The sequence below is a fragment of the Mesitornis unicolor genome, unplaced genomic scaffold (genome assembly GCF_000695765.1).
Source record: "Mesitornis unicolor isolate BGI_N332 unplaced genomic scaffold, ASM69576v1 scaffold23019, whole genome shotgun sequence".
NCBI lineage: Eukaryota > Metazoa > Chordata > Aves > Mesitornithiformes > Mesitornithidae > Mesitornis > Mesitornis unicolor.
The window spans coordinates 24640-48975 of NW_010206907.1; the positions used below are offsets into that span (position 1 = coordinate 24640).

Here is a 24336-nt window from a genome sequence, read left to right on the forward strand (position 1 = left end):
CTGCTTGCATCATCTCTCTCCTTGTGAGGTTTGTGCTAACGTGTGTGAGATGGGCTGTGCTCTATGCTGAAAGCGGTTGGTTGCTTCCTCTGTTGAGGAGGATGGGCACCAAGCTGTGTAGCAGGAAAGAAAGGGTTGTTCTGTTTATAGTCTGCTTTCTTAGCAACAGAGTTAAAATGTCATGAAAACTATACAGCAAGGTACAGATTTACAAAGGAAGACAGAATAAAGGAGGATGCTTCTGCATTACCTTATGTGATCATACAGTAGTGCTGCTCCCTCTCCTACATGAGGTCAGGCCTGCCGTGACTCTGGTACAGCTGTCTCTGTACTTCAGTGTTTCTTAACCAGGGCCTGCTTGCTGGGTACATTTTCACTGGGTAAAACAAGAATTCCTCAGCATACCTGACTCTGACGGGCCTCTCAAAAGCAAAACTTGCTGCCCTCTTCTGTCTTTCCCATGTGGGTTTTTAGTTCAGGACCAAAGACCATAGAATAATTAAGGTTGAAAAAGACCTCTAAAGTCATCAAGTCCAACTGTCAAACCAACACCACCATGCCCACTAAACCATGTCCCAAAGTGCCACATCTACACATTTTTTTGAACACCTCCAGGGATGGTGACTCCACCACTTCCTTGGACAGCCTGTTCCAATGCTTGACCACACTTTCAGTAAGTGAGGAGGCGTTAATATCTTGCTGGTTACAGTAGAGAAGATGAACAACCAAACATACCTGGAAGTGGTGTTTACCTTGGAGTTTTCAAGCTCAAGTAATGTGAAAGGTTCAATGCAACAATGCTCAGTGCGCACTCAGTTTAGTTCACTGCTTACCCTGTGCGTGTGAGCTATGGTCTGTGTTGTGACTGATCTGCTGAAGCTTTCAGACATCTTACACTCCTTCATTTGTTTATTGTAGGAATAGGAGTTTATAGTAATGTTGTTTATACTAAAGATGGGTGAACAGCAATAAGAGAAACCATTGTGAACTCAAACCAAACTCCTTTGTGACTTTTAAAGTTCTGATTCAGTTTTTGGTGTCACTCTACTTTGTTCTGTCAGGACTGTGAATGAGTGCCAAAATATAAATGATATTTCTAGTGTCAACCTTGGATTTCATGAGCAAATCTGCTCTCATGCTAGGGAGTGCAGAGTTTCTTAGACCTCACAAGTTTCAGCAGTGAGTATAACCTTTCCCACTCGTGCTGCTCAGTGCAGCTAACTCAAAGCGCTTCCCCAGTGTGGTTGCCCATCGCTATTTCATACAGGAGAAGATACTGTCGTATACCTATGGCACAAGGTGCTGTTTATTGAACTAATAAGAATTTATAGGAGAATGTGTGCAGATGATTGCTTGCAGGTGAAATACTGAAACAAAGTGCTGTGTAGCTGCGCTTCCCTGCTGTTCATGCAAGGGAATAGTGACTGTCCAGCTTTGGCCTCCTTCCTGCTAAAAGGGTCACAAGCCTGTCAGCCAGTTCTTCTGTGAAATTATAGTGGGGCCGCCCAGTGCAGGATAGGAAAGTTAATTCTCTTGTTAGGCTCTATCAGTTTTGCTTTGAGGAGGAAAAAAAAAGAAGCGATTAATGTGTTTCTGGAACCTGAGTTTCTCCAAATTTATTTGCTGTCCTGCAGGTTTTTCTGTTTCATATTCCAGATGTGGGTCCAGTGTTGAACTATCCATCTAGCAGAGACTGATAGATTAGCAGGGCCAATCTTGGGAGTAATTAGTTCAGGTTGTGCCTGTTTTCCTCCTTTCTGCGGCAGAGGAGGAGCAGTCTTCCTTTCCTCATTCCCCCTTTCTGTTTATTGTTGTATCAGCAAATGATCTGATGTTTGTTTTAACACTGAGATGAAGCTGAATTCGCTGCTGTCCAGCACTCTTTAAAGTTAGTGTGCTACTTGAATATTTATATCATGCTGACATTTGCTTACTTTAGAGAAGGCTTTATTTCCTTGGAATATTTATCATAGTATCCAGGAATTTCCAGGGAAGATGCTGGATCTGAATGTTGTGTATAATTACATGGGTTCAAGCCCAGTTGCCTAAGGGAAGTTAACTTTCAAAGGACAACAGCTAGCTCTGTGGCATTAGCTTGCTGAAGGAAGAGCTGGCAAGGATTTTTTTTCCTGGACCAACATGAAGCATCCTGGAAAGAAGCCTCACACCTCACTTCAGCTATATAGGTACCTTTTGTCTAGCTCATTATGCTAAAAGTAGAGTCTCCTTTGCCTGTGTACCTGGCATCATGGTTGAAGCACCTATATCTGATGTGATCTGTTGACCTAGTTATGGTCTGGAACGGAAAATAAGATTTGACATCTTTTACATCCTGTTTTTCCCCCTGATTTCCACCAGCCCCTTTCCCGAAGGTTATGGGGGGGGAGGGTTGGTGCAGAATAATCCAGTTTCTGCCTTCCTGACACACTTTGTGCTCTGACCCGCTTTGTGCACAGAATAGAAATGACCAGCTTGAGGCTTGATCAGATCTCAGCCTCCTGTAGTTTCCCATCAGCTTATATGACTCTCTTGGGCTTCTGGGGCTAGAACTGCTCTTTTGCTGCTGTGCATAAAGAGGCACCATGATTTATGAATCAATTAATCACTGCATACTGAGGATCTGTTCATGGTAGTTAAACAGTGAAAATAAAATGGTTGAGTATATAATAAAGATGGATCTTAATGAATATGACCCTGTACCAATGAATTCTTTCCCTCCCTATATTATACCCCCTACCCAAAACCCTCTTTCCCAGCACAGCCAAACTATCAAGACATGAGGTTTGTCTATTTTGGATGGCATGGGGTTCATCAAATTACTTGATAAGCATAGTGTCTGTTTGTGTAATTTCCACCCCTGTACAGGCACTCTTCTAGTCTGATTTCAGTTTGCTGCTAAAACTGATAAAGCCACTGATAAAGTGGGGGGGGGGGAATGAAAATACCGATTTGTAAATCTTTTTGTGTAGTCATAAGAAAATCCACCAAGTCCTCTCCAAAACTTGGGGAGAAGGGGAAGTCTGGCCTGCTTAGTCTGTAAAACCACAAAAATGTGGTGTAAAATTTCCAAGAAATATCTCCATCACATAACCATCATTGTCTGCGTAACTCAAACATCATTGCTGTGTGTTTCTAAAACTGCACAATGCTGTAAAAACTAGGCAATTTTGGTGCTAAGACTGCTCTTTGGCTTCACAACTTACTGAAGCCTTTGCAACTTAGGCCATCATTCAGTGACTGCAGTCAGTCAGGGTGGTGTATTGCCCTGTGGAGAACACCACTGATATTCAAAGATCTACCTATGAGGTAAGGAGGCAAGAGGTTTTTAAACTTGATCTTGACTTTTTTAAACTCAGCGGTTTTGCACCAAAACTATGCTTTCCATGAAGAAAATTATTCATTACAAATTATTCACCCTTATGTGTTCTATTTCTAAAATAAAATTACATTTTCTTTTACACTATCAATAGATACCCAAAATAGTGGTAGAACATTTCATTAACAAAAAAAGGGGGTTATTCCTGGCTGAAAAATGTATTCTTGGTAAATGAAATGCTGAAAAGCTCTTGAAAACCTTATCAAATATCCATTTGTTTTGAATTCAGAAAAGGATTTTGGGAGAGTGATGGTACTTCTCTTTTTTCATTTTTTCTTTATAGGCAGGCTTTGAAATGTTATATTTTTGTTGCAGAGTATTTCCTGGGTTTCCTGAGTACCAAAAGCTGGTGCCGATGAGTAGCTGGATTTGCGAACCTTGCTACAAGCCCGCTGGTTTTAGTGGAGTTGTTCTTGATCTCACCTGTGTAACTAAAAGTAGACTTCATTCAAGCCAGAAATTAGGTGCAGTGGGGTGAATCAGGTTAATTCTTTCTTTCTGCCGTGCATTGAATCTTGTAGTGAAACTATAAGATTTGCAATTTATCAGTAAAGGTAAAAGATTTTTTTTCTTTCCAGCACAATCTAGTTTCTCATTTTTGTTCAGCTCTGCTGCTGGCATATGTTGACTATATATAATGGCCTTTGTTTGCATTCTGAGCTTATCTCACAAATTGGCTTTTGAAATGCACAATCAGCAGTAATAATGTTTCACTGTGGTGACCATGGTTAAACGTTTCTCTCCTGTTCCCCCCTCCTTTCTCTGTTTCTTTTTTTTTTTTTTTTTTTAGGACCCAGGTTTCTCTTCGGTGATTCATGACAAACTCCAGGTTCCCAACACCATTCGTAAGGCATGGAATGAGAAGGACAACAGATGTGATGTTTGTGCCACGCACCTGAACCAGTTGAAGCAAGAGGCCATTCAGATGGTGCTCACCTTAGAGCAGGCTGCCAACTCAGAACATTATGATGCCTCGCCAGGCTCTCCCCCACCTCTTTCCAATGTCCCCACATTAGTAAGTCCCCGACACATGGGCAGCCTGCAGCCCAGGGACTGGGCGTATGTGCCTGCTCCTTATGCTACATCTAATTACACAGGCTTTGTTGCCAACAAACACAGTGGAAAACCCAACAGTCTGGGTATTGTCAACGGGGTGGAGAAGAAAAATGGCTCTCCTGGACACCAAGCCAAGGTCAACTTTCAGATGGCCACCAGCCCCAGCAATGGTAATGTCCTCAACTCTGTGGCTATCCAGGCTCATCAGTACCTCGATGGCACCTGGTCTTTGTCAAGAACGAATGGTGTCACTCTGTATCCCTACCAAGTAAGTATTTTGTTTTCTTTCCATCAAAGTTTGCATAGGCATGCTAACACTGCCTGCTCCTCTTCGGGACAAGTAGAGACATTCACATAGTGAGCACCGGAACAGAGAGAGCTATAAATTCCTTTTCCCCTAATAAAGGATTGAGTTGAGGAAGACACAGATCACAATCCATATTAATTAGAACATCTTTTGTAAATTCAGCTGATTTATTAATAATAGAACAAAACTTGTTATTCATAGCTGATAGCTGTTCACACAGTATATGCAATTATTCCCTCACGCAGTTCACACCCACTCTTGTTCATAATGCTTGGTTGGAGCCACAGCTGGGCAGCCAACCACACTTGTTTACTCACAAGTGGAAAGCATCACTGGTGCACCAGTGACTTCTGTGTGGGTGTTCAGGAAGTACCCAGAGAGTCCTTTGGTTCATCATGTGTGCATATAATCCTAAAGTCTTTGTCTAAATATAGAAGACGCTACGTTCATTCATGTGCTCTAAGTTACATATATTCCTATTGATGCTTGTGTGTGCTGCAGATTTGACTGATTCTTGGTCAAAGAATTTTGATTTTTGTCAATTCTCATGGATTCAGCAGATCCATCAGTCTCCAGGGCTTAGCAGTTCTGGAGAGATTTTAATGTACTTCTCAGCATGTTCTTTTCCTCCTCTTTGGCCTTCTGTTTTCTGATACACTGCACCCAGAAGCTCATGCGGAAGGGGATTTTATGACAGGAGGTGGGCTTTCTGAGGCACTTAGCCGCAGGCAGTGGGATTTTCAGAGTGCACAAGCACTGCCAGATTGCAACACAAGCCCATTCTTTTGAGTTCTCCCAGTCATCCCTGTTGGCTTCTTTAGGCACATAAATATCTTTGGAAGTTGGTCTTTCTATTAAGTTATGACCAGATAGCAAGATAAATCACTAAATAAATATTTAACGTTTATCAGTATTAGAGCAACTGACATTGCAGCCAGAAAAAAGCAATGTTATTCATAAGCATTAAGATATTGTCATGCACCAAAGAAGATGTGGTAAAACAAGAAGTGAACCACAGTTATTTTATCTGGAAAATATGTGACTTTATAGTTTTGTGGATCTATGCTCTAGTGAACCTGAATCACATTTGAGCAGGTCAGTACCTGATCATAGTTTGATCTAAGAAAAAAACCTAACCAAAGAATGAACATTAAGAAAGCTGAATAGTTATTATTCCTATTAGGAAAATCAGTTCAGTTTTATTGCATTCACAGTCTTTTAGGTTAATCTTCTATGAAAATATGTTTTGTTTACTTTTTAATAATGTTCTGGATTCCTAGATGGTTCATTATGTCTTGCAAATATTCACTAAGAAGAGTCTAATATTCAAAACTTTCCAGACTGATCCTGTAATTTGGCTCCAGTTAGATTAAGGACTGTTCCCCACCATTTCCCTCTCCAGTCAATAACATCGGAATAGAAAAGGGAAAAAAAATAACACCTGGAGTCTGGTAGCAGATTCAGCCTTCTTCCCCTGCCCCCAAACCAAACAACCAACGAAAACTAACCTCAAAAAAGCAAACAAACAAAAAAACCCCAACCCCACACAAACCTTGCAATGTTGGTCTATGTTGATAGTAGTTTTTATATTCTCTACAAGACTGCAACCTTCAAGTGTTGAAATTCTCACTTTACCTAAGTGTCACATTTAATAGTCCAGTCAAGGAACAATAATGATAGCTTTTGCCTTTAAACGTATTGAAAGGATTTTAGTGTTTGGTTATGTAGTATCTGTGTCAGACTAGGAATTAGTCAAGTAAGAAGAAAAACTTTGAAAAATAATTTATTTGTCATTTGAAGTAGTAGGGAGAGGCAAGCTTTGCTTTTTATGCTTTTGTGTATAGAAACCAATCTTATTTGTTATGCATTTTTAGGAACATCTTGGATCTCTCTTTCACATAACTTTTTTTTTATGTGCTTACTATTACAGTTACAAAACTTTACTAGGGAATACCACTAGGAAGATGAATCTGTTAACTTAATTAGAACCCTTCTTGATTTGAAGATTAATTAAATAAGAGGTGTTAGCTACTAACTTGCAAATGTCTATATATTAATCACATTTTCTTGCCTTCCCCTAAGAGTAGCTGAGAGGAATAGAAAACAATTCCTTGGGATAAAAAGTCTCGCACTTCACCCAGAAGTACAGTACTCTTCCACATCATAATCTTGTTAAATTGATGTCCAGGGAGAAGTCAGTCTCATGACTCGAGACTTAATGGCGCCTGGTGTAGACACCTCCCATTGTAAATTAGCTTTTGTTAGACAGTCCAGATAACTTGACAGAAATGGTTGAGTACCTTAAAAAGTGACCGTATTTTCTTCCTTGAGGTATCACCAAAAGGAGAAAACATTAGTTCAGAAGTGACATTCTGTGGCTCAGAATTGACCCACAGCAATATTAGGCACCAAAAGTATTCCTGCTAATAAGTTCAAGGATGTTTCTCCCTTCCTGGGATCTCCTCCAGGCTGCATAAAATTAGAACCTTGTTATAGGGAATGAATGACACCTTTGTTTCAGTTCTGGTAGGACAAAAAAAAAAAGTGTTGTGATACTGTAGGACTCAGCTGCTGCTGTAGCATAGGGCATTTCTTAAATTATATGTCATTATTCAGCTACTTTTGCAGAAAAAATAATTGCTATCAGGACAAACAAATGTGAACTTATATACTGCCAGATGTAATAATTTATTACAAGTTTACAGCCTGAAAAATAAAAGTAGTAATAATGTTCTTAACTGGAGATGCATGTCAGATGTAAAAGAATATTTCTAATAATTTCATGGAGGCACTATGGGAAATCATCAATGGAGCCTCCTAAGAATAAGTCAGAGAAATCATTGCTAAGAATTGCGTAGGTGAAACTGGTCTCACCTGGAGATTGGGAGATGGTGTAGATGACCCCCTCAGTCCTCACCAGTCCTGTTTTATGCCATTCCATGTTCAGCCAGCCCTTGACTTGACAGAACCTAAGATCTGATTCCAAAATCTTGTGATGCCTCCTAGGCCTGGCTCACAAATGAACAGCTGATGCCATTTTGTTTCAGGGATTGAATCAAATTTTACTGCTAAGTGGTTCTCTTACAAAACAGGGAATCAGAGGGGAGGGAAAGGGAATTGATTGATTTTTAAACCAAAAGCAGGGTCTGTTAAAACCTTCCTACAAACACTGAAATGCTGAAGTGGTTACCTGATGATCAGGGCAAGAGTGACCCCTTTCTGTTGAATACATGTAGGAAAATACCAGCCAAAAATTAATAGAATTTGATCCAGAATCTGAAAATCATGCTCTTTGTCATCAGCAGGTAGGATCTGTATACTCTGGGTATCAGAGTGTGTTTTAACGCTTGTAAAGGCCTCTATTGATCTCCGTATCACTCAAAGGGATTTCAGCTCTTCCCTGCTCAGAGAAAACTCATTTAAACTGGTGAGGTCTTACCTGAGAAGGGCTATAATTATTTGTGCAGCTGCTAATGCAAATTACAGGATAGCACAGCGTTAACTACATTTCTGTTGCTTACTGGTTATTACATAACACTTGTAAAGAAAGAAACCTTTGGGCCTAGGGTCCTAGTGTAGGAGCCGTAAGTTCAAATCCCTTGATGAAACATTTGTTTTTGCTTCTCATAATATTGATACAGAATGTGATAATTAATTGAATGCATAACATTTTATTACTTTATTATCCAACGCTGCTGGAGTAGCTAAAACAAAACCACCACATCAAAGACTGAGATAGATTAGGATAAATTTGGGTCCTTAGTAGTTCAGACTGATTTAGGGTTTGCTTTCAAAGGGAAAAGAGTTGAAAATAGTAACTAGATTAAGCTGGTTACACCAAAACACTTTTTCTGGAGTAAGAGCACTCCATTATTTAGAAGTAGTTCCTCTTTGGAATAGGCATCCTCTTTTAATGTAAATTAACTACATGGTGTGACCCTGGCATTAACTGCATTGTTCTGTGAGCTGCCCAACACAAAACGGTTGGCATTTCCGCCATTCTCTACCCACCTTCCTGGATCTGTGTAGAATCTTTTCATGTTTTTAAGTAGATTATTTTGTATGGCAAAACAAAAGTTCATGAGCACAGTGTGTTTGGTAGAATTGAGCGACAGGAAGGTAAGAGAGAACCAGAGAACTGAGAAAGGCCAACGTGGGATATGAGAGGGAAGGATGGGTAACAGAAACGTGACTGTTGGTGTGAGTGAGCACCTCCTGCTCCAGACCTTGAGGTTGTGAAGTTTGAATCTGGTAAGGAGCAAGATAACGCATGTAAGGATTTGAGTAGGGGCATGGTGAACATAACAATATTCAAGGAAAAAGTGTTCCTTTCTCCCCTACACTTAAAAATAACCTTTTGACCAAAAGTTTGGAAAATGAGATCTTAAAACTACTGAGAGCTTCTTGGCCTCAGGCATAATGATCTCAAGCCTATTCAGAGAGTTATCAAAGGCTTTGTTTGTGTACAATTGATTGAAACCCTGCAGTGCTTTCTGTTTCCTCTTTATGTATAATGTGTGTTTAGGAGAACGCTGTTCTCTGAGAAAGTACCCACTTGCTCTGGAGTTTTGTGGTGATGAATGATTTGTTTGGAGTTTACTTAGGCCACAGCTGTCTCATAACACATAGGTTCTTTCAGACACAGGCTTTTAAAAAGAAACTGGTAATGATTAGAGTTGGGCACAAGATGGAGAGTTCAGATACAGAGCCAACATCGGTGTGGGGGGTATTCCCATACAGGATTTTGACTCCAAGATTTTTATTTTTTCCAAATCTCTGCTGTCTAATTTCACTTCTACTTGATGCTGCTTCTGTTGCTTCTTAAAGCATTCAAGCTGAAATGTTAATGGTTGCTACAACAGTGCCAGGGAAGTTTAAGTAGCTTCTAAAGCATATAGCACAAGGTACAGAAATCAAGTTACTTGCTTCATCTGTAGACTAACAGGTGTCTTCTATAATTATTCCATGCTTCCCAGAGCCAGACCTATTTTGCCAAAGCATCTTGGCAACAAAAGAAAAGGAGGTTTGTATACTGTCTCTTCTAGTACCACATTCTTATATGACCACACACAATTCAGTATGAGAGATCTAATGCAGGAGGTATTTTACCTTTATGCAGTTAGCTTTTGGTCCAGAATTTTTTGGATGGCTTATGTTTCAGTAGCAGTTCACTCACTATGAGATCCGCATTGAGTGTCTTGGCTCCTTGAATGTAGTAGAAAACTTTGTTCTTACTACTGTAAGCTTATCAATGATGATGCTGAACAAATGTGTGCAAACTGTTTCTAAAAATAATAATAATAATAGTGTATAAATATGTAAAGGGTGAGTGTCAGGAGGAAGGAGCCAGGCTCTTCTCAGTGATAGCCAATGATAGGACAAGGGGGAATGGGAGCAAGTTGGAGCATAGGAGGTTCCATATGGACATCATATTACAGAAACACAGAATATTCGGAGTTGGAAGGGACCTCGAAAGATCATCCAGTCCAACCCCCCCTGCCAGAGCAGGATCACCTAGACTAGGTCACACAGGAACGCACCCAGGCGGGTTTTGAATGTCTCCAGAGAAGAAGACTCCACAACCTCTCTGGGCAGCATGTTTTTGAAAAAACTTTTTCACTGTGAGGGTACCAGAGCACTGGACCAGACTGTCCAGAGAGGCTGTGGAGTCTCCTTCTCTGGAGACATTCAAAACCCACCTGGATGTGTTCCTGTGTGATCTTCTCTGGGTGATCCTGCCTGGAAAGGGGGATTGGACTGGATGATCTTCAGAGGTCCCTTCCAACTCCTAACGTTCTGTGATTCTGTGAAACTCTTGCACTGATGGTTTTTTCATTTTGTGATGGGGACTCCAATGACAAAGTAATGCTATAGTGAGACCTCAGACTGAAAGTGCAGGAGTTTTATTTCCAAAGCTTGTTTGGCTGGGCCAAGAAACTGACTGTCAAACAAATTCATTGGCACTGAAATTATATCCCTGCTTAATTATTTCTGTTGCCCTCACCTCCCATGCATTAGTTGTTATCTCCGAAGTAGCTTTCCTCTGACTAAAAGCCCTTTTAAACCACATCACTAATAATTAGCTATGACCCTACTGAAGTCTGTATGTCATCAGCTGACATTTTGCCATGATTGTTTGATCATTCAATTTGTATATTATAAGAGTTGGCTATTTGTATTTCATTCCTCCTGTCCTCCCCCTCAACTAACAGCCCAGTTGTATACTGATTCCCTAATAGCATCAAGAGAGGAAACTAAAGTCTGTGATAACTGTAGGAGAGGTTTCTTTTTTGCATTACTCTGGTGCGATTTGATCTCTTACGGCATTTTTATGCATGGCTTAATGACCTTAGAATCATTACTTTTTGCCTTTATGATACTGAAGTGACCAAGGGAAGAAAGAGGTAAGGGGTATCCCATGGACTGCAAAGAGCTAAGTAGGCTTATCCTATGAGTATGAAAACCCCATGACTCAGCTGTGATGTGAGGAAGAAATCTGTGGACTATTAGAGGAGTGAGTTAATCCTGTGAATTAGCGAAAGCCTGAAGATCACAATTAGTGAGGATTTAGAGTCTTGGTTTCCTCCCATACTCTGTGGCTTAAGGATTTTGTCCATGTGTGAGACTAGTTTCTTTTCTGAAATAATAGCTGTGCTGACTGCATCATTGAACAAAAGTATACACTGAGAGGAGGGGAGATGTTTTAACAGTGAGAGAAATTATGTAGAGATGGGATGGAGAGACAGAAGACAGTCTTGATACATTAACACAAAATTGTCCCCTTGTTTCCCAGACTGTGAATAAGGTGGCACAGAATCAGAGAAAAAATGTTCAGCTTCTGCTTTATTTCACAGATGAAGAATATAGAGAGTTAAGTTAAAAGACAGCCAATTTGGAATTGAGAAGAGGAAATATGCTTTTCATGCAATGTACAGTTCTGTGGAACTTACTGCTGTGGAAATAGTATTGAGGCCAAGAGCTTAGGAAAATCCATAGAAGGATTATCTGTTTATGTGAGCAATAAAAAAATCCCTTCTTTCTGATATTAAGATAAAAAAAAAGTAAGAGATAATTTTCTGTATGGCGTAAGGCAGTCATTATCTTATATTCTCTGGAGGAGGCTTCCTTTAAATACATCTAATATATAGCTAAGGACTAGAATTCTTGAAACTACCACTGAAACTTTCCAGCATAGGTACAACTGGGCTGACTGGGAGAAGGGTACTTAGTCAGCCCTTAGACTCTGTCTCTCTATTCTGGAAGTGGCCCTTGAATGGCAGCTGGAGAAGGAGCCTGGATTTAGAGCCTGAACCTGGTGAAGGATAAACACCAGATGACTGGTGCTGTGTTTTGGATGGAGGCCTGTGATGAACAGATTAGTGAGGAGTGCTTTTCCAACAGTTTCAACAGCATTGCCAGAGTTCAACGTCAGTGTTGTACATTTCAGAATTCTTCAATTTTTATTTTTTTTTTCATTTCTTACTCAAGTGTGTGAAGATTCATGACTGCTAAAATCTCTCTTGGGTTGAGTCGTTCATATGAGCAATGTGTTGGTCTTTAAAGCTGCATAAAGATTCAGCTCTGTGGCTTATATTCCTCCTGTATCTTGAGATTGTTCTACATCTGTTGCAAGGAGAAAGAAAATAGAAATGTACAAAACCAAGGGTAACTCATTCTTTCTAGCTGAGATGTGGAAGGGGAGGATGACAAAAGAATTAGAAAGCAAATATTTAGGAGTTTCCCTTTAGATTCTGAAATGTTGCCTCTCAAAGAAGACACAAATCAATGTATTGTCTCCTTGACTGAAAGATTTATTTCTCACATTGTTTTACTTAAATGGGACATAGAATTAAGAGTAGATTTAGGAACATAATAATAACTATTTTTTGTTTGCTTTTTGCAAAATCCTGTCCTAACCCTTGATTTTGCTTAGAAAAAAGAGTTTGGCCTTTAAATATGAATAATTGTATTACTGTAGAAAAAAAAAATTAACAAAGGCCTTTTCTTTGATACTATCCTCTGCTTCTGGGAAGTAAGGAATAAACAGCTGTAGGCTGATGTAATTCTGAAATGTGATTCCACACAGCTATCATGTAAAACCATTGCTTTCTGTCCTCTAAAGTGTTTCTGAAATGGCATCAGAAATGGAGCATCAAATTCTCTGTTGGGACAGCTCTCTTTAATTCAATGGATCTGAATTGAAGTAGTTGATTGTTCCCTTATATTCCAGAGCATTGTGAACTTCAGAGGTGGGTGTTGTCAGATAAAATACGTTAGAGGCCAGATTCTCTTCGGTCTCACTCCAGGATAATTGCTTTGCAGTTGACATGATTGGTGTAATACAGATAAGACCAATGTCAATGCTCTAAGATCAGCAAGAGTGTAAGAACATCTGTGGTGATGGAAGTGAATATGGTGTCTTGCACCCCATGTGGGCTCAACTTCCCTTTGGGCTGGTAGATGGGGAAGCTTTCTTTTTCCATACACCTTTGGTCTGACCCTATGCTGAAGAGTGTTGGAACTGTAGAAGGCTGATTGTCCAGCAGCTTTTGAACTTAGAATGTATCTGGCTGTATTTTATGAACAAAAAGGAAGGACTTCATCTGTACAGTGGTGAGAAAAAGCCCCTTCCAGCTGAGGAAACCATCTTTTAAATCTACAAACTACTCTGAGGAGAAATAAAAATGCGTTTCACTTTTTGCTCCCACCTAAGCTCCAAAACTGCCCCAAAAGTTGAAGGGGAAGGGATGTGTGAATATTAAATAGCTGGCTAGATTTATGCACAGGCTTTTGGCTAACGGGAAAGGGAGAAAAAGAATTAAAGGCTGGGACTCTGCTTGATGAGATCACTTCTGCTTCCCTAGCATCATTGTGGCTGCATTGATCTGCCATGTGTGCAGCTCGGTGTCTCTGGATAATTATCAAACACACCTGTGATGTGAATTATCCAGTTTCTTTACACTTTTACTGTGCTATCTATATACTATTACTTTGCAAAAAAGGCAAGGCTATTAGGAAAAGCAGAGTTCAGGCTTAGTTTTGAAAATTATTTCTATTTTAAAGCATATAGAGTGATTTTTTTTTTCTTTCCTGTAAGAGACAGGTAGCTGTTAGATAGGGCTTATGGTTGCTTTTCTTCCTGACAGGTTTTAGGCTGCTGGAGCTAGGCAGTGTTGCTGGATGTAAACACAAACCATAAGCGCAATTATATCTGTGTTTTATTCTTGTATATTTTCTCAGTTACTGCAATGCAACATAGAAGGTGGAAACTCAACTCATATATTGTTAAAGAAATTATACAGAATGCATCAGAAGAAAATGTATAGTAATGAGATATCAGTTCTTAATTGATCAGTCTCTCTGATCCCTGAAGATTTTGTGTGAAGCTCATTGCCAACATGCAGGAGGTAAAAATGGATGTGACACCACTCTCGGTTGTACCATACAGTTTTATCATGGCAGCAATCACAGATGGGACTGACGGAGAAAATGTGCTCAGAAATCTTTATCTACATTTGGATCAACTTCTATGAAAGTCTTTGTGAAGAGTCTTGCAAAGTTAGGTAGGTTTATATGAGGCATAATTTGCAAGCTTGTGGAAGATTTCTTGGTTTTACTTTTTGTTTGTTTTGTTTTTAACCAGCTGTTATTTAGATGACATAGGAGAACACCACAGCTAAAGGTTCCTGGCCACCAGGCCTCACTGACAAGAGCATTGGAGTGTGTCCTAAAGCTTATCTTTTAAATTTTATTTTTGGATGTAAATGATAAATGCTTTGGACTTGATGATCTTAAAATCACAGAATATTAGGAGTTGGAAGGGACCTTGAGAGATCATCCAGTCCAACCCCCCCTCCCAGAGCAGGATCACCTAGACTAGGCCACACAGGAAAGTGTCCAGGTGGGTTTTGAATGTCTCCAGAGAAGGAGACTCCACAACCTCTCTGGGCAGCCTGGTCCAGTGCTCCACAACCCTTACAGTAAAAAAGTTTTTCCTCATATTCAGATTGAATCTCCTATGCTCCAGCTTGCACCCATTGCCTCTTGTCCTGTCATTGGACATCAGAGAGAAGAGCCTGGCTCCTTTCTCCTGACACTCACCCTTTATAAATTTATAAACATGAATGAAGTCACCCCTCAGTCTCCTCTTCTCCAAGCTAAAGAGACCCAGCTCCCTCAGTTGCTTCGCAGAAGGGAGATGCTACACTCCCTCAAAGATCCCTTAAAGATCCTTTCCAATCCAAACGATTCTATAAATAAATGATTGAGTTGTTTTCATGTAAATAAATGCTTTGGTGGGAAAAATCTGGTTCTCCTATTACCAGCTTTTCATTATTTTCTGCCTTAGTCAATCATCACAGGAGTTTTTGCCTCTGTAATCCTAAATGCCTGGAAGTGCCTTTTGCAGCCAGGATTTAGTAGTGATGCTGATTATGTCCTAAGTTTTGTCTTGCACTTCAGAGCCTTTGTAAAGGTCCTTTTAAACATTGCCAGAGACCAGCTTATCAAGAATTATTCCCACTTTTCTTTAAGTAGGTGAAATGCAGGCACCTGGCAGGATGATAGCTAGGGCTAGATTGAGATTTCTGGAAAGGGGCTTGGTGCATGCAGGTTATGTAGGTTATAAGATTTTTCCAAGCTCAGGAATGTGGGTTTCTCTGCATCCTTTTCTATTCACTGCTCAATGGTTTTAATCATATATTATGAGTATTTGCCTCTTCTCCTTGTCCCCTCAATGCTTTGTCTCTGAAGCAGGGACAGCCGGCACTGATGTAAGGGCCTGTTATTTCTGGGGCCTTTAGGCATTTTATGATATAATGAATATGAATAATATAACACCTTATTCATCGTAAGTTCGCCAGTAACGGCAGTTTCAAGTGTGGCAGTGGAGGCTTATTATGACTTGGTTTCCTTTTGAGTGTGAGAGAGTGGGAGGGCACCTATTAGTTAAAAGTGCTTAACAGAAATACTGGAAAACAACTGATTGTTCCTCAGCACCCTGTGTTATCTTCTGGACAACTTTATATCATAGCATGGAAAATTTAATAGTTTAGTGCAAAAATACATTAATTCCATATATGGTTTTTTGAGCATGCTCGGTCAGGTTTATTTACTTGTGTGCGAATGTATTTAGGTATATACACACACAAATGTATCTCTTTCTTCCACTTAATTTCTTCCAGGAAAGACTTCTATGCTGCTTTTCTGAAGGAAATTGCTGATAAACTTCAGGGTGGATTCTTATCTGAAATCAAGTTCACTCTACTGGTGACAGAGCATCATCATGCTTTTGTCCTAGTGTTAATGACTCTGCAAGATGACTCAGTAAATGTAGCATACAGACTTCACAGTATACCTTGTGAAGAGACACAGGAGAGCTTTTCCTACAGTTATACAGATTACAGCACTGCACTTCCACTGACCTGTAATCTGTGATCCTTCTTTTGGCACATCACTGTGGAGCAGAAAATCAATCCATGATGCTCTATTAAAAAATAATTAAAATAGAATAAAGACTTCCTTTAAAAAGTTAGTTTTAAAGTAACTTCTGAAACTTTTACATTACAAACCCTGTAAACAAGTTGAAGAGGAAAAAATCCAAAATATTTCACATGCAAATAAAAATTCTCTATGGAGTGCTGAAAGCCAAAATGAAAACTGAAGATAACCATGAGGCATTTATTACGGTTCAGAACGGTTTACTAGAGTTTAGGCACCATTTCAGATGATGAGCCTGTTTGTTGTTCTTATATTTGGACTTCATTAAATGCATTTAATTAAATCTATTGTAAATCTGTTCTATTCCCAAGGGACCAGTTAATGTAATCTTGCTGTTTGCTTATAAGAAATACCAACCAACAGTTTCTGCACTAATTTTAATCATTGTTTATTTTTAGACCCTAGTGAAGTGTGTTTTGTCAGTTAAGTTTATTGTGCAAACTCCTTGGGGCAATGACTTTTTGTCTTTGTTTGTGTCCTATGTAGATGAAAGTGTATTTTATATTATTGCTGTGTTTAATAAAAAAGGAAAAAAAAGAAAAAAGAAGAAAAAATAAGTAGAGAAGTGCCATTTGAAGGTTATGTACACTGACTTTTATGAAGAAGAAATAAATGTAGCTATAAGACTTGACTGTGTACTTTCAGACAGTTTTCTTCAGCTGATATTCTCTCTTAGCCTTCTGGCCTTTGATTGTTAATATCTTTAAAGTTCTCCAACTTGTTTGTTTTGTTTTTCTCTCCTGGCTCTTAGGCTGCCAACAGAAGTGATCAAGGTATGTGAAGGAACAAGAATAAAAATTAGCAAACGTTAGTAGTAAAAAATAGGAAATAATAAGCCTACAAGGAGGCAAAAATTAAGAAAATGATAAGAAGATATGATGTTTATGTACTATAACAAATTTTGTTTTGAAAATATACACAAAATGTACCTAAGAGTAAATAATTGGCAGTATTTACTGTGTGCACTGCATTCCAGAGTTAAACACAGTGGTTAGTGAGATGCATGAGACTTGGCATATGATTCTTTTGTCTTTTACAGTTCCTTCTCCTAGACAGGACATGGCTGATACAAGATCATTAAAGCTGTACCGAGCCTACCCTTGATTTGATCTAAGTTCTCTTTTACTGGAAAATAATCCTTGATTAATCAAGTGGTTATTTATATGTCCACCAAAAATTCTCATGGTAGGTTATAGTGGCGTATTTTGAAAGAACATACTCTTTTGAGGAATGGTTGCCATTTGTTAGTGCAGCAGGTTATGGATGTTCAGTTTTCCCCTCTCGGCCTTTTCAGAAAGGGCTGTAGAGCACTGCCAGACCAGAGTTGGCCACGAGAGATGAGGATTGGTATTAATTACACAGTCTGCAAGTGAGTGTGCACTAAATTCCAGCTGATAATGGACTGTTAGCATGTTTAAAGTTCCCAGTGTACAAGGTCACTGAGGTGGAAACTGGAAGTGTGATTTTCATACTGTAAAACTGTCAGAGTGAAGATGGCTTATAATGGTTCCTGCAGACCAAAATGCAGATTACATATACTGGGGAAAGATCCTTGTGTACACTTGAATGAAATGCTAGGTCAGCTTCAGCTAATGTGATGTTCATCAAGCTCCTGGAAAACCATGCTCGGCTTGGATCCCTTCAAGACTTGCAGATTGAAAATGGCCAACTGAAACAGACAATTTGGATTGAAAATATGATAGAAGTTACAGCAAATGAGATGATGCAAAACCACATTTATCTTGGAAAATAGAAATAGACTAGAAGTACATATAGAAAGCTGAGAATATGTTTAGTGCTGTGCAAAAAATATCCATCCCATTCAGCAGAGGACCATAGCAGGTAGCCTGATGCTCACAAGCTAACCTCTCTGCTGTGACACTGGGAAGTGACTAGAACACAGTGAATGCCTAACAGTTTCCAGTATGCACCAACAGCTTAATATGGTGTCCAGTTGTGGCTGTGCTCCTCCTCTTTTTGCTTTCCTTAGCTGAGAGGGCAGTAAATCTAGAACAAACAGAAGACAACGTAGCATAACTCGGCAACTCGTCAGGCTGTAGAATTCACCACAAGACGTAGCCTCCAAGCCAGACACTTATAGTCGAGTGATTTTTATGTCTGCTAATACCAGCTGTAGCTATGCAAAGGTAATAAGGCAATCAAACCTATGCCTTGAGGCACTCACCTTGAGGGCCAGGAAGGAACCGTTTCTGTCCTGCTAGTGGTCTCATTTGAAGGCTCTTCTGGCACGTTTTAAAGTCTTTTCATGTATTCCTGTTAAAAATGATGGTTGTTGCTGTCATAAAATAATCTTAAAACCTCAGCAGGACATTTTTATTATTAACATGAAAGTAAGACAGGTGTTCGTGTACTGTGACAGAGATTAGAAAGACCAACCTTGTTAAATTCATAGAGAGGTCACTCTTGCTGATGCATAGCTTCTGTGGAACTGCCTGGTATTTTTCTTTAGCAACTGAGTACTGACTCTTCTGGAAATTAGACAATTTCATGGCAGCTCCCATTAGCACTAATAACTGTGAAATTGCCTATAGCTTCATCTCCATGTTGGCACCATGAAAGAGGGAACACCTGCAAGGTATTATTAATAGTAGGTACAGAAGAGGAGAAGGCAGCTACACAAAGCCAAAGGACAACGTGATTCAGCATGACTGTTACCTTGGGAGATGGTGGATAAGTCCAAGGTTTGTGTGATTTACTACAAAGGCAGAAGTTTTCAGCGTGGAAGTTGAGACTAAATGCCATTCCCCTATGGGAAAAGAGGAGCACGATATTGTGTTTTGACTTGATGGGTTGGCTGGTGTCAAAGTCTTGCAAGGTATTTGTATTTGCATTGAAAGGATATGCTGATGACTTGTGAAGAATGTGTCAACATCTTGGCTTGTGGGAATGAAATAAGAACATTTCCTAGGCGAGTGCACGACTCTCACTTCTGAACTTTTTTCTAGCTGGAATTCAACCCTGTAAAAGTCCTTTCTTGCAACACCATTCTGTTGGTACTTCTCTTGCTTTCTCTTCTACACATCTTCAGTGCATTTTTGGACCAAGTAATAGCCAATGCCCTGCATTTCCGTTTAGCCCCACTGAAACCTTCTGAACGTATGGTGTAACTTTTGAGCAGATCTGCATTCAGCCTTGTATAATGGCTCCTATTTTGGCTATACAAGCCTAATCTAAGTCTTTGGACTCAGACACACGATCAGCTTGATAACTTTATAGCAAGCTTACTAATACACAGTAACTGTGAATGCACATTCATAGTTCACAGAAAATTCAAGGTAATTTGACTTGGTTTCTTTGACTTAGCTCTAGAAAAGCGATCATAAGATAAATCATTATTATCCTGTGTTTGCCACAGGCTAAGTGTGTGGATGTAGACAGCTGTTACGAGTCAGCACAGCAACTTATTCCTGTGTCTGAGCCCCCATAACCTCATACAGTGTCAGTTAGTCAGCATTTGGAAAGCACACTGGCTCCTAGACAGCCTTAGAAATGATGAGTTGGATGGTCACCTGAATATGTCCAACTTCAGTGGTACTAATTTCATGGTAAGCGTTTAAGCTGTCATCAACATTATAAGAACTAAATTGCATGTGAAAGACTGGATACTTTGCGTTTCTGAACATTTCCTGTGGAATTGAGCCTAAACAGAGGAAGCAGAAAACATGCTTCTGTCTTCAGGAATGAGACAAATTTATCTTTTTAACACAAGAGCTCACTGGAATGTAGGTAATACACTGGAAGGTGTCTTGTAGCATTGGTTAAGCTAAACTGAAAGGGAAAGAAGGGACACATCAGCTTAATAACTAGACACAAGGGTCTGAACACAGTATTTCTTTTTTAAAACTTTCTTTGTTGCCTGCAGATTTCAGTGGATTTTAAGAAGAGCTGAGATTATTTGGAGCCTTAGACCTCTTGAGACATGCAAATTTAACAAAGATGCATCAGAATATACAAGGCTCTTTCCTGTTAATATTTCATTGAGGCAGCAAAAGAGAAAGCTGCATAAGCAGTATTAACAATCATTGATGTCAGAGGTTAACTTTTATTTAACCAGTTTTTAAAAATGTACTTCTATGTGAAGATGATTTAGGAAAGTATATGGCAAAGGATCCTACAGAGTAATTAAAACTTAAAATATCTGATGAGTTAAGAAAGATTTCTCTGTCTCTCTCAACTTAAATTTCCAGGCTTCTATATTGCTTTGTCCAAAATATGCCTGACTTCTAAATAGGTTGACTCTTCTCCGCAAGCAGCTCTTTTGTGTTTGTTCAGAAGTTCATGCCTCATGCAAGATTCAAGTCCTCTAATTCTTCCCTTGTTGAGGTACATTCCTGGCAGTCTTATGACACTAAGGAAACAGTTTGTATTATTGTGGTGTCTGCTAGCACTACTATAATTACACCTTTAGTAGCAGTTTATAGAAAAGCTGGTATCCATAATTTCTTTCTGATGTAGAAGCCATTGGAATGGTACTGATTTCTAAACGAACTCAAGATGTTTGCTAGATCCCTGGAGGTCACACTGCCCATGCACCTTTCCATGAGCAGCTGGGAAAGGCACCCACCAGGCGTGTGCTGATCTTACCCCCCAAAAAGGTCAGATCTTGAAGTCATTATGTGTGTGGGCTGAATTTGCGTTATGCCACATTCTTATGCAATAATCATTGCAAGAATTTCTAAGCCTGTCAGGTTTTTTTCCATGCTGGAAATGAAGTCGTTCTCTCTTCTCGTGCTTTCATTATAGAACTTGATCATATGTCTTTTAAATAAAGACTAATGATCCGGTTCATACACCTATGTGTAGAAAAACTAATGGTGTTTTTTATTGCTTACTTTTTTCCTAGCTATAGGAAGAGGTTTCTTTCTGGGTCAATAATGCCATTTAAGTTAAGTCCCCATGCTGACACACTCTGGTAGCTTCTGGAGCTGTTCTTGTCAACTGCCAAGAGAAAGGTCAATGGGTTTACAGATTGCTGCTTGTGATAGGGAAACAGCTACAGTAAAATTTGAACTTCTCATGATGTCTTGATGTTGCTGGCAGGTTAGTAACTGATCAGAGAAATGAAAGTTTGTTTTCATAACAAACGTGTTACTCCTGCACACAGAGAACTAAAGAGGCTTGTGCCTCAGCTTCAAGGGCACAGTCGCTGTGTTTAGCCTCATGCGTGCAGGCTGGCAAGAGGCAGACTTGCTCATCTTTCATAATCAGCACGTGCTCTTCATTGTTGCACTAGTGATTTTAGCACAATTAGCTGAGGTCTTAAAAGACACAACAAGGGATTACAGTGGGATTGCTGAATCTGGATGTATGAAATCAACTTTTAAGTGAGCCACGCAAAAGAAAGGTCTTTTCTCTTGTAAAATCTTGCTAATCTGATAGCAAATAAAGGTCATAATATAAAAAAGATCCAATTAATTTCCATCTGCACAGCTTTATAATGCACTGCCAAGATATACAGGTAGTTAAGAGAATTAACAACTTTAATAAAGTAGATTTAAAAAAACTTCTGAAAGCTAGAGGCAGCCTCAGCTTTCCCACAGATTGCCGTGTGATTGTTGTAGTCTTGATGAGAAAGGGAGCAGTTTTATTGTGTTGCTGCACAGTATCTTTTTGCATTGCTGAAATGCTTAGAGACACAAAATTGAGACCAGAACCTCTCTCTGCTACCTGCTGTTCCTATTTTCCTTTTTCAGACTAAGTATGGGCATATGCCAGCCGGGAAACCTTATGTTTCTGCTCTGTCTGCAGAGATTTGGCTGGTGGGGCTTCATCAATGAGAGGTGTATTTGGGTCTAGCTGATGGTACTTTGCTGCTTTACTTGCAAAGAAGAACTCACAGGAGGCTGCCTATGGGGTGTCTGCTTCACTGGGGGAGCAGACTTGCACCCCAGGATGGCTGTCCTGCCTGCAGCTTCCTCAGGGAGGAACAGGAGGGGCTGACATCAGAAAACGATGAGGGTATTGAGGAAAAAAAAAAATGATAGCTATTCTGTGCTTATAACGTAGAGGGGCCTTACCTTTCATAAAATAATTTGAAAATGAAATAATAGCCAATAAATGAAGTATGCAGGCTATGTCACTCAGGCTAAAGAGCACTGCAGGCAAGAATCTGCAACTTCTGTACAAAGGTTAAATTCACCTGAGGTAGCCGTTTGCTGTCCTGAATGCTTCAGATCATGTAATTTCTTCTCCTCTAATTTGTATTTCCTCTGTTTGTTTTTCCTCTTAATAATTATATCTGTAGAAAGTGAGCGAGCAAGAGGCAGGCTTGATCAATACTATTGCAGGCTCAAAATACTGATTCCTTTTGATGTAGGTAAAGTACTAACTATTCCTTCCATGAATTACTTAGTTCAGAAGGGCATTGGCAAATGGAGAAATGTGAATTCATAGCTAAGTCAGATCAAAATGAGTCTGTATCCCTCCTGTCTCAGTGGTGGAGATTGCTTTGAAATGGGAATCAACTTACGCTTACCAGGTTACGGTCTGTATGGGGATTTGTTGATCAAACGAATGAACCATTGTCACTGGCTTAATAGAGCAGATTTCCTGTTTTATAATAAAGCTTTCATTGTTGCCAGTGCAATTCTTATTCAGCATTGTTTCTGAGGAAAGTGCATTCAAGAAGTAACTCACAGATTTTCAGGCAATGCTGTTGCTCTGTATGGTTTTGGTTTTGTTTGTTTTGCTTTGCTTTTCAGTTCAGAAGCTATGGCGACCAAAGTGCACTGAGTGAATTAGTGAAAATGAGATGGAAAATATGGGATGGCTAAGAAAACAGTATCATTATTTGCAGTGGAAAATAAAAAAAAAAAAACAAATAAAAAATTTCAAAAATACTTTTTTCAAAGGCAGAACTCTTAGGAGGAAGAATCAGAGGAAAATGCCTTACAGTAGAGAAATCCATCATTATTTGGATGTTTGATCAGCTCTTGGATCATTCTCTAAGTAGCTGATTTTAAGACACTCAATGATTTGTCGCAAAATATTTCATTTGATGGTATAGGCTCTTGAGTGTGAGATGGCACTAACAGTATCATGGCACTTTAGATGGGAGGATGTGCCCATGTCTGTGCAAACTGGAATTTCATCTGTGCTAGGAGTGCACTGGTTTTATGTTAAATAGCTGTCTTGTTTACACAGGGACATGGAAGGTGGCTGCAGCAGTCAAAGGTCATCTTTCTCTTGGACAGCAGGAAGCTGGAGCTTGCAATTAAGCTCTAGGTGCTGTCGTGGTAACTAAGTAATGTTTAAGTAAAAGTAGTTTACGCCAAATACGGTCTGACTCTTCCTTGTAAAATGCAAAGCATAATCAGCATTCTGGCCATCCCAGTGATTTCCGCTTTGAAAAACCTCCCTCTTTCTATGGTGTGCTGTTTTGTGTTTAGACACAAATTCTGTGCTGTTACAGTCTGCCTTTCTGGTAGGCCAATATTTCAGATTTTGGCTGCAAATTTGAATAAAGCAGGAGCAAAGCGTGCCCAAGAACCCTTGCTAGAGTTTCAGTATTCACAATGAGTAGCAAGATGCCTTTGCTAAGCAGTATTTTGTACATCTACATCCAAGAAAGAGACTGACTGCAGCAGACATTATGCATGTCCTTTTCCAGCCTGTTCCTCACAGAACACATTCTTTTGACAGGAAAGGACTAGCAGGAATTGCTGTCCTGCTTTCACTCACACTTTGTCTGTATCAGTGGTTGCAATGATCTTGCTCTATAGCAGCTTAGTATTCTGCTATGAGAGAAAGAGGTCATAATCAAATGGCAAGATGCTAGAAGTCTGTGTCAGTGCCCTTAGCTACAGGAACTTGCTACTGTTTCAAAATTATTTTTTCTAAAGGTGGATTTTGTGCTGAATAATTCCTTAAATGTCACCTCTGTTGTAGTGAGTGATTTGTGACAGATGCAGAGTATGCCCTTGGTACTCCATGGTATATTAAAAGACGACTGACTTAGCAAATCCTCACCACTTTCAAGTTGCTCTTATTGTACAGTGTAATTGCTCATTTTTGCCCTGTGAAGAATGTGTTAAAATTAATTTGATAGTTGTGTGGGCAGCACAAGATTCCTCTTTCC

The 24336-nt window shown here is 39.6% G+C and overlaps 1 protein-coding gene across 1 annotated transcript in view; it reads left to right on the forward strand.

Moving 5' to 3' along the window:
* Nucleotides 1-4166: 4166 nt before the first annotated feature.
* The window catches only part of LOC104546540 (kinesin-like protein KIF26B), a gene marked incomplete at both ends in the record, with an annotated part of 27122 nt that continues 6952 nt past the window's right edge, over nucleotides 4167-24336 (forward strand). Inside the window, one exon of the mRNA XM_010191956.1 lies at nucleotides 4167-4700. Coding sequence (XP_010190258.1) covers nucleotides 4167-4700 — 534 coding nt within the window. The remainder of the gene's footprint in view (nucleotides 4701-24336) is intronic.